The following is an 11,169-nucleotide window of genomic DNA, read 5'->3' on the forward strand; positions in this document are numbered from 1 at the left end:
GCTTTGCTATTTACAATTGAGTCTACACACACTTTCAAATCTAGGTCATATTGACTTGGGGCCTGAAATGACCCATTAAATCAAACATTCTTTCACTTTCATTTGGAAAGGCCCAGTTGAAGATGAATTTGAAGAGAAACACAGCACATTAAACCTGCTCTGCTCTCGCCTCATGATTCTATTGGGATCATCAGACATGACATAGTGGCCTTTCTGACTTTGCAAGCATTTGAGAAACTGATGCAGCAAATATGACTCCCTGTTCAGTATGTCTTTTATATGTTTTATATGCAAACTGTACAGATTGGTTGGATCAGTCATTTTCAATACCATTAGACAAATGGATTCGAGGTTTCCAACAAACAGTATACTCAGGCACACACAGGAGGCATCATAAATATGTTATTGTATTTTCTTCCACTGAAATAAATGTAATAATATATAATTTGGATGAAAATGACTTTGGCCCCTGTTATGTTCATTTCAAATCCACAAGGAGAAGTTAAAGGGTTCACTTTATGAATATTGTACAATATTTTGAACATTCATCATTAATAACTTTGATGTTTTGCAGGACATCCATCATCCCATCTATCAAGAGTGACAAGAGTGCAAGAAAAAGCATTCACCCAACACGCCACCCAGGTTTTAGCAAAACATCTGACACCTTGCATGATGAGATGGTAACGCTTACAATGAACTTATTGCAGTGTATTAACTTGTGTATTAACCTATGAAGCTTGTAAGTACATTGTACACAATGTTATGGTGTAGGTACTGGAGAAAATATCCCTAATAGGCTACATCATGTATTTACAACCGTGTAACAACACAATACAACTTAAAAGTGTACAAAAATAATGTATTAAACTAAGTGCTAGCAAAAGTGTCCCAGCACCTGGCTTAAGTGGTGCTAAGTGATGTGCCTTTTCCCACTCTTTTCTTTACTGAATTCATGTTATGTCGTGCCTCACTGAGCATTAGATGGTAGGTTTTTCCTGTTTTTTTTCCTGGTAATGTAAAAAATATACAGGTTTCATCATTTAAACCTCACAATATTGGAAAGCTATACTCCTCCTGATGGTTCCCAGTGATGCGAGAACACGTTCGCCAGGGTTTTATTTTGAAGATTGTAAACGGAAGTTCTATTGGGTGGTTTTCTGGTAAATTGATACTTTGTTGCACGAGAGGTTATGAAAAGATGCTCAGAAGCTCCTGCATGTAGCATCCACTCCAGTTCAACAAGAAGAATTCATGTGTTGCTGTAAGTCTGTTTATAGCAGAGATTTAGTTTGTGTGGTCGTAACTCCTCTTATCCACCGTTCCAGTGACCGCCCTATAGGTTTTGACAGGAGGCAGCTCTCGGAAGCTAATTAACGTCAATCAACGTTAGCAGTCAACTACTTCACGTTGTGTACGTTATGCTTATCTCCGTTAGGTCTCATTATATAAGTTCTGGCGAACTATCGTTAGTTTTCAATAGCAGTTTTAATCAGCTAAAGTTACCTAACCGTAGATAAATACAACGGTAATAATATGAAGTAGCTGACTGCTATCATAAGCTAACGTTGTGGATCAATGTCATGGATGTTCCTTCAGTCCAGTTGCTGTAAATTAGAGTTTTATTTGGACCTCCTCCCCGATGTCGTAGGATATTTTCGATCTGTATTTTAAGTTGTTGTCCAAAGACGCAGTTGAGTTGGCATAGTGTCTGCTTATATCACTGGTGTCAAGCCAGCTATAATAAAAATGGGACTTCCGGTCACAACCTTCAAAATAAAACCCTTAATGATGAATTTGATTCAATGATTTTTTTTTTTTATCAATACAGTAGTGAAAATAAAGTATGCATCTAAGGATGAATATGTAGTAAATCAAAATGCAATTGCCGTTTTTTGTAAAATGTCAAAATATTTGCAGCATTTATTAATAGCCATATAGGTCTAAGCAAGATGCCATATACACTCAAACAGTACACAAAAAAGTGTAGCACACAAAAAAGTGCTTTAAAAGTATTAATCACATACCTAAGTGTTCATTCAACTTGGTATGTGAACATAAATATTGGCTTATATGAATTCATTTTTCTGTTATTTAAAAAAATATTGTTACTACAATTGCAATAAACTGAACAAACCTTTAACTTTAATTTTTACAGACAGCTGCTGAAAAGATTTATCACACATTGGAGGAATGCCGCCTTTAGTCGGAGCTGAGTTGGTCCAGACACCAGTGCACCTCTATCGTTACCTCCTCAGATGCTGCAGGCAGTTACCGAACGCAGCAATGCAACAACATTATCGACATGCAATAAGACAGGTGAGGTCTTCTTCATAAGCACATCCATATGTTAACTCAAAGCAAAATACAAATTTTACATAATTTGTAAATGTCATTCCTTTGATCTTGGACAGTTGAATCCAGATTTGAGCATATGAACAAGACTCTCCTACACCTTGAAACAAGAGGACAAAAACTGTTATCTGTTATGTCAAGTAAACTGAAAACACAGCTGATGGTAGCTGCCATATTGGTCTGAAGTAAACGTTACTATGGTTACAGAGATTATTTACAGCCATCGTGAGATCTGAGGAACGGAGTGACTCCTGTTACCCGTACATACACAGTCTAGTAATTTACACCGCTCTGTTCCAGTGTGTACCAGACATATGCGCATTCACTCTCATTCATAAATTCGGTTGTCACTACCAAATTCTGCCAGTGTGTATGTTGCCATAGTGACCTCCACAGTCCAATAAGACCTCATGGTGATCTCCACAAGCTAATGAGACCTCATGGTTGACCTATAGCCTACAAGTCAAAACTGACCGATTTTCCTTATTGGCCAAATGATGCCAAAAAGGAGAGCGGTATTAAAGCAGAATGCAGTATTCATTGGGTCTTTCCAGACAATCTTTATGTGAACTGTCCTCATCCATGGTTTCATAAAGGTGGCTGAATGGCAAAGTAGAATTTTAATTTTGGTACTTCTCGGGAAACCTTGAATTTCCACAAAGTTTTGTACAAATCCATTTATAATTTTTTGAGACTATTAACTGACAGACGAAAAAAGATTATTGTCTGATCCTTTCTCTTTCATTCCAGGGATACAACAGTCATGCAGATGAAGATGACCCAGAAAGGATACAAATGATCATTCAGAGAGCTATATCAGACGCTGACTGGATCCTTGATAAAGTATGGTTAAAGGCCTTTGTCACTTTTTGATTTGATTTATAAAACAAATACACAGAGTAATCATTCTGGTTTTTTTTACAGTATACAAAGAAGAAGTGAGATGCAGAAGCCATCAGGATTATGACATGAGCTGTGGTTGTGAATGCACTGTTGTACAGTATGTGTGTTAAATTAGATTATGTTCACAAAGTATTCAACACAACTTATTTTATTGCCATAATTATTAAAAGCATGAAAAGATTTGTATTGCATTTTCCTTTGCAATGTCACCAAGTGCTGTAAAATGGACAATGAACATACCAGCAAACAGTCTTCAATCTAGACTTTGGAACAGTCGAGAGCTTTATTTCTGTGTCTGGGTCTTGCATGTTTCTGGTATTGTTCTTTATTCGATCTGTAATAATGTTAGTGACATGGGAGAAAGAGGAAGGGGGGACCGTCTTGGTGAATAACCATGATGAAGCATTCCCCAATGAGGAGCAGTCATCTGAGTCATGGACAAGCCACAAAATCAATGGGTGATATTCATGTTGAAAAATGGCAATAACATGGGCCTTAAACCTATAAGAAAGGCAGGGTGAATGTAAACTGAGAGAACATGATCAGAATGACCCCAAACAATAGTCTATATGGCTTAGTGTTCAATGTTTCCAATGTGGCAGCCTGGCCAGAGGCAGTTTCACCCACACTGATCCCAGATTATTAAAGGAATAGTTCACCCAAAAATGAAAATGTTGTCATCATCTACTCACCCTCATGCCAAATGAAACACAGGTGAAATTTGTTAGTCCATATAACACACAGGGAGGTTGCCAGCACAACTTCGTAGCAGCCTTCTCCAAAACTGAAGTCAATGGGGACCTGTTCTTTAGAGTTCCAAAACAAAAACAGCCAAACAATCACACTGTGAATAGAAAGACCTATACACCATTATTTGTTGCAAATCAATCAGCTGTAGTTAAGATTTGCACTATATTATGGTGTAAATATAAGTCTTTTTGGAACTCTGAAGAACTGGTCCCCACTGACTTCAGTTGTTTTGGAGAAGGCTGCTATGGAGTTGTGCTGGCAACCTCCCTGTGTGTTATATGAACAAACTTCACCTGTGTTTCAACTGGCATGAGGGTGAGTAGATGATGACAACATTTTTATTTTTTGGTGAACTATTCCTTTAAGCAAACTTTCAATGCAATCTTCAACCCTCTACAGACTTAAAGCAATATTCCACTTAGTTTTAACATGGGGGTTATTTGGCACTTGACCGCCATGAAAACCAGAATATAAACTTTGTCGCGTCTGGACTGAAAGCTGACATTTAACATGCTGGTGAACAGATTCAACAACAGATCCTGCTGCTGTGATTTTCTTTTTAAATTTTATTTTTTTGATAGAAGAGAACACAGCGGAGGGATACCATTTAGAAGAGATAGTTCCTGTTTAGGAGACCGGATCTACTTTTATTTTAAAATACAAATTTTAGTGTAAACCAAGAATAAAAATGCAAAATAATGAAGGACCCAGGACTGCTTTGTTGTCTTAAAAGGAGGATCTGTTGTTCACCAACGTGTTAAATGTCAGTTTTCAGTCTATTTTTGTGGCCTCATTCAAATGAATGGGAAGTAAAAATCTGATCTGATAACCATCTGATCTTGGGGATTAGTGTATATTCTGGTTTTCATGGCGGTCAAGTGCCAAATAACCCCCATGTTAAAACTAAGTGGAATATTGCTTTACGTTTCTAGGGGTTAGAAACAGCTGATTGGATTTTAGAGTGACAAACCAGTCTTGAGCCGTTTTCTCTCAAGGAAACGGTGTTCATAAACATGAAGACAATGCGAAACTTTTGTACTGTGGGCCTACTTTGTGTAAATAGACTCAAAGCTATGAAATGGGAACTCCTAAAACATTAGACGCAATTAGATTCAAGGGTTTTATTAAGTTTTAAGTTTCCAAGATGAAACAGAGCCATTGAAAATCAGGGTTAAGTGATAACATCAATTTTTTTGTGCAATATATTTATTCAAGTATAACCATTTGTCAGCTAAATTAAGACAGAATAGGCAATAATGTAGATAAAAGAAATCAAGGTACACAAGAATATGGTGTACAACCCAGAAAAGGTAGAGAATGTAAAAAGAAGGAAGAATATATTTGTATATTTTGCTAGAAGAATGGAATAAAAACCCAGCATGCCACTGCAAGGTAAATATTTTGGTACGGTCTAACAGACATTGATGGCAGAAATGACAACACAAAAGACAAGAAGAATTAAGATGTCAACATTTTCCATGTTGGAAAATCAGGAAGTTATTTACAGTTGCATGCACATGCTGTATTTATTTCAGTTGATACAAAAAGTAATAAAACTAGATATGCAGAGCAATTCTGCAGTATAAATAGTATAAATACATTTCTTCGTATATAAATAGCTCCATCCTCTCTGGTTTTCTGAGATGTTGGTGTGAGACTTTTGATGTGAATAGAACCTAAAGTTCCGATTATATTCAAGCTTACAACACCTCAGATCCTAAAAACCGATGACTAGAGTGTGTACAGCGAGGCAGTTTGCTGTCGCTTCACACAGGTTAAAAGTAGGAGGAGGTATCCAACTGAAACATGAGGTGTGGAGATGTTTCATGTTGGAGTTGGAGCTTTTGGATTGCTTCAGGATAGGAGTTAGGTCGTATTTTGCAGCTGAGTGATTCCCTGCGGTGGGTATCGCCCAGAGAAAACAGAGGACAGGCACTCTGGAAACTTGCAAAAGTACACACACATTTACTTCTGGCCGTTGTCGCGTGTCTTTATTTCTGCAGAATAAACTGGTCGATGAACTCGTTCTGCTCAGCCTCCACTTTGGAGAGGGCGTCGTATTCAATGCGGTATCTGAAACAAGGACGAATATGATAGAAATTAAAAATTCAATAGAATGAATGCATTTAACGCTGATGCTAGCACGGTTCACTTTAACTAGTAAGGCATTAGTTAAAAATGCTATTTATTGCAGCGCAGTGTTTTCTACTGTACAGTGTTGGCAACTTTTTTTCAAGTAAAGTAGCTCTTGGCCACACAAGAGGTCAAATGATGCATATGCTAATTTGCATGTCAATATATTTACTACAGCCCCCTGCTCTTACCAGTGGGAGGGGCTACACTGTATGGGAAGCGCTGTGACCATAAGACAGAAAATAGTGCAAATTCGCATCAGCTGTACAGCTTTGTCACAAAATACTATGGGAGTCAGCACATTAACATTGTTCCCCAGGGTTGGAAAAAGTCACTAGATTTGTTGTTAGCTGCATTTGAGAAATAAAGTTGCAAGGAGGGTCTGAAAAGTTGCTAAATCTAGTAACCAAGTTGTCACCAAGTTGGCAACAGTGCTACTGTATTTGAAGCAATATGTATTTTTCCTTAGTTGCACATGGATAGAGTGTAGCAGCCACATGAAATGCCAGAGTAGACAATTGGTAAGAACTGACTGCTTACTTCTGTCCTTTAATAATCAAGCTGTTGTGTTAACATTTTTATACTTTTTGGGTGTGATCAAGGCCTAATTTCATCTTCCCTTCTTGATACAGTTTGCAATTGAATGATCCCTTCATTGGCAACTTTCAAGAAACGACTCAAACCCCACCTTTTCTCACTCTCCTATAATCAACCCTAAACCTCCTAATTTCTCTACTGCTGTATTATTTTTGTGATTTTATTTTGTTAAACTTTTACATTATTTATTGTTATGTCTCTCCTTGATTCTTTTAATATTGTTTCATTGTTGTAAAGTGTGCTGAGACACCCTGGTGTGATATTGCACTTTAAATAAACTTTGACTTGACTTGAAATGCTTAGTGTTATGCTGTGTATTAGCATGAGACCGGATCCAATGCTTACCTCTCAAGCTGCATCTTTTTCTCTGCAATGAGAGCCTGGAGCTGCTGCTGTTGGGCCTCTCTTTGCTTTGCCACTGACTTCAGCAGGTTTCTTGCCCCAATGGCCTAAATGAGAAGAACACAGTATGTTAGTTTCTAAGGTCTTGTTCTCATGAGCAAACACAAGCACATGCAGCATTCCTGAATCAATTGAGGTAAATGCAACAAGCTGAAGGAACCTCAGCAGACAGTTCAACCACAACCAAGTGTTTCTCTAGAACATGAGGACTAGAACTTCTTTTGTCATGGCCACTGGAAAGTAGCTTCAACTGTCATACTTGCCTTCATTTTTTCTGTCTCTGCTTCTTTTGCCAACTCATCCACCAGCTCAATAAGACCTCCAACTATCTTCTGAAATTGGCCGATTTCTGTAAAAGAAAACAAAAATATGTAAATCCTGTAGGACCTGATAATGTTGGCAGAGGGAATCAGTCATGGCCTACTGAAGTGAACAAACTGTACTGTACTTACTGTCCACAAACTCTTTACACTCTTCCTTGAGCTCTGTGGTCTTCTGGCCAACCTCAGGCTCCAGCACCCGGAGCTTGTTGAGTTCATCGAAATGAAAGCCAGCCTCCGCCAACGGGTCTTTGGCCATGGCCACAGGGCCTGTCAGAATGGAGACCTAAAGGATGAGGGACGAAAAGCAAAAACATTACATGACTACTAAATTTAGTATGTTAAGGAAATGCTCCACAGATTTTTTTTCTGTTAGAGGTAAAAACACAAAATTTGCAGAGAACTGTCAAGACATGTGGCTATACATACCAAAATCAAAATTTTTGATTTCACATATTCTTCATGCTTTTATTGGTAGTCACAAGGGGTCTCTGATTTTAGCAGTTTTTACAAAAAAAAATAGTGTAAACATAGTTTCCCATGATCACATGTTCAAAAAAGATTTTTCACTTAGGGGCCAGATAGACTCAAATAAAATTCAATTATAAAAATGATTCTCCAATGTGCTTTCAGGGAGAAATGATGAGAAAAGTAGCTACACACCCATGCGTTTCCATGCATTTCTATGGGTTTTGGGTATGAATGTATTCAAATGGGCAAAAATGAATGAGCAAAAAAGATGAAAACACCGCTTGAAAAATAGGTTAGGAATTTCAGATCTGAAAGTGGTAGAGATGTTGAGTTGGGGTGAAAAACGGAGATTTAAAATAGATATTTTTTTGATATTGGAACTCCCATAGGAATAGAAATGGCTCTTAAGTCTGATCAATCTCAATACTGTGCCAAGATAAAGCAACACATAATTGATTTTCTTTTGGAATCTTTGGAATATATTGTCAGAGCCCAGATCATATGTGTAGAGAAAATAATGAAGATCTGAAATTCCTAACCTATTTTTCAAGAGGTGTTTTTATTGAAAATCAAAAAAATCATGGCATTTTACACAAGATCAAATGTGTTTGTAAACAAGTCTATAGAAAGTGTGTGTGTGTGTTTCAGTGGTTGACACATTAAAAAAGGTACAGAGGCCATTTGCTCATTTGAATACATTCATACCCATAAGCCCATAGAAATTCATGGAAACGCATGGGTGTGGAGCTACTTTTTTCATCATTTCTCCCTGAAAACACATTGGAGAATCATTTTTATCATTGATTTTTACTTGAATCTATCTGGCCCATAAGTGAAACATTTTTTTTGAACATGTGATCATGGGAATCTATATTTATACAAGTTTTTTGTGAAAACTGCTAAAATCAGAGACCCCTTGTGACTAACTAGTAAAAATAGTATATTAAGAAAAAAAAAACATTTTAAAAATTCCACCGGATTTGTGCTCAGCTTAGCTATTACTTTAAGTGCTGCAAAGGAAATTTTAAATTTCCACTGTGGACATTAATGGGTTAAAAATGAGCTTGCCTTTACACTTAGGCTACTGAAATTTGTAAAGTGAAGCTAAGCTAACTTGCAGTTGGGGAAGACGGATATTGAGAGAATATATTTCACAGATGCTATTCTGTGATTTTGGGCAGTTCAGGCTTGATTTGTGAACATGAACAAGAATCTCATTAAGCTAGAAAGAAGACAGACAAGACTTTCATGATAATGTCATCAGAAGAAGCACTCCACTGGCTGTTACAATTTACAATTTCCCATTTGGCAGACACTTTTATCCAAAGCAACGTACATAGATAGATAGAGATTTTAATACAACACAAGCAAGGATCTAGTCAGGAGAGAACGAGAGTAAGTGCCATACTGTTACAGGAGGAACAACTGCTGATTCAGTGACAATAGACAGGATGATTTTATGACACACCTTCTACTTCACAACGACTAGCACTATAGCAACATTAGAACTTATTTGAATCTTAAACCTCTATGTTCACAAAGTCAGTCTTCAATTCACTGGCAATCCAGCAGTTGCAGGTTTAGTCTCTTTAAGTAAGACATCAACCGCTTTGGGAGAGTTCATGTCCAAATATAATAGTGGACCTGTCACGTATTTCATTAAAGATGGATTGTGTGATGCTACTTGATATAGACACATAGGTTTGTTGAAGAAGAAGAAAGACATCAGCTAACACACTGTCTCAAGGCAAGCACATAGGTTTGACTTTAGTTAAACCTATGTTGAAGTTGAAGCTAGCCAGTTAGTAGCATTCTTTTACAAAAAAGTCTATATCCTGCAGATACAGTTAGGACAGAGTGGCAAAGATGACGTTACACTGAAACCAACAAACTTTATAGCTTGCTAACTTGCTAACTTGTTATCCAACTTGTGCTGACAGGTGGCTTGCTAGCCGGCCGGCTAGCTTATAATAGCAATGGCTAGGTCGCAGACAACAGTAACACCGACCAGACCACTGGCTGGAAGTAACGTTAAGTTATGACCAGTTAGGTAATGGAAAATAAAAAGGTGGGGAAACTATAACCTCCAATAGATCATCCCAATAAATCATCACAACAAGAAAATATAAACAATAATCTATTTTATCCTCAGAAAAGCATTACTTTATGTTTTCCCCTCTAAAGACTATATCCTCATACCTGACACTTATGAAGGGTTATACATTTACATCATTTTTATACTACTTAGCATGATGTGTACTATGGAATTACATATTAACGATTTGTGTCAGTCTGAAGAGGTTGGTAAACTCAGTTTAAGTTAAGGTTTACCCTTCAGAAATCCCTGGTTATGACATAACGTTAGCTAGCTATCTTGCTAACATTAGTTAGGTTAACGTTAGCTCAGCTACATTTCGCTAGCCTGCTAGTAAAAGCTAACTAAGCAACAGCTACAACACCCATCTAATGAACGCTAGTTAGATTCGTTAGATATTTTAAACGTTAGCTACGTTCTGTACAGAAACGATACACAGTACCTGTTTAAAACATTCAAGTTAACGCAGATGGCTTTCTGTGTTGACTATGTGGCATAAAGTAGCGGTCAGCCAAGACTCCTCCTCTGTCGCTGCCAGGGAAACCAAATGCTGTTGTGCGGTAGCTTGGCTAGTTAGCACTTCCGCTACAAAATTCCATCGTTATTATCTCCATTTTCCCGAAGCAAAGGGCATTTCGGAAGGGGCTTCTATTTTCTGTCTTTACTTTAACTTCATAGCCTCATATGATACAGAGATACTGGAAATCGTCTCTGTTTATCACTGGATCTTAAGTTGAAGCGCTTTTATTTTGAAAATAAAAACAGAAATGAGATGCAGTGTGTTGCCCTCCAGTACTGTCGGAAATACCACGATTAAAGTCAAAGGCCCTTTCCCTGCCCTGTTCCCTGCCCATTACCACTTCCACTTCACCGCGAAGTGTCACTCCAAATCCTCTTTTTGAAACTCCGTTAGACAGTTCTAACTTATTATGATTAAAATTATATATTTTTATTATGGGCACCCACACATTCCGTGATTTTGTTTAAAGTCACTTTGTTAAGTACAAGGAAAAGGCCACAAAGCCTGGTTAACTATTATAGGTCAGTGCTGGTTACCAATGTGCATTAGAAAAAATACTACTTGACAAAATCATAGTTGACAGGAAACTTACATTTGTAAGATGTAGAAGTGGAGTGGATAGC

The 11,169-nt window shown here is 37.5% G+C and overlaps 2 protein-coding genes across 2 annotated transcripts; one reads left to right on the forward strand and one right to left on the reverse strand.

Moving 5' to 3' along the window:
- Positions 1-1,150: 1,150 nt before the first annotated feature.
- Positions 1,151-3,463, forward strand: lyrm9 (LYR motif containing 9). The gene is made up of 4 exons (XM_071922171.2): positions 1,151-1,264; positions 2,159-2,319; positions 3,106-3,198; positions 3,280-3,463. The coding sequence occupies exons 2-4, from the start codon at positions 2,194-2,196 to the stop codon at positions 3,295-3,297; spliced, it is 237 nt and encodes a 78-aa protein (XP_071778272.1). The 5' UTR covers positions 1,151-1,264; positions 2,159-2,193; the 3' UTR covers positions 3,298-3,463.
- Positions 3,464-5,130: 1,667 nt separating this feature from the next.
- On the reverse strand, positions 5,131-10,556 carry ift20 (intraflagellar transport 20 homolog (Chlamydomonas)). The gene is made up of 5 exons (XM_071922166.2): positions 10,469-10,556; positions 7,593-7,746; positions 7,404-7,489; positions 7,084-7,187; positions 5,131-6,081 (listed from the first exon to the last, which is right to left on the reverse strand). The coding sequence occupies exons 2-5, from the start codon at positions 7,717-7,719 to the stop codon at positions 6,000-6,002; spliced, it is 399 nt and encodes a 132-aa protein (XP_071778267.1). The 5' UTR covers positions 7,720-7,746; positions 10,469-10,556; the 3' UTR covers positions 5,131-5,999.
- Between the last annotated feature and the right edge of the window lie 613 nt (positions 10,557-11,169).

The sequence above is a fragment of the Centroberyx gerrardi genome, chromosome 6 (genome assembly GCF_048128805.1).
Source record: "Centroberyx gerrardi isolate f3 chromosome 6, fCenGer3.hap1.cur.20231027, whole genome shotgun sequence".
NCBI lineage: Eukaryota > Metazoa > Chordata > Actinopteri > Beryciformes > Berycidae > Centroberyx > Centroberyx gerrardi.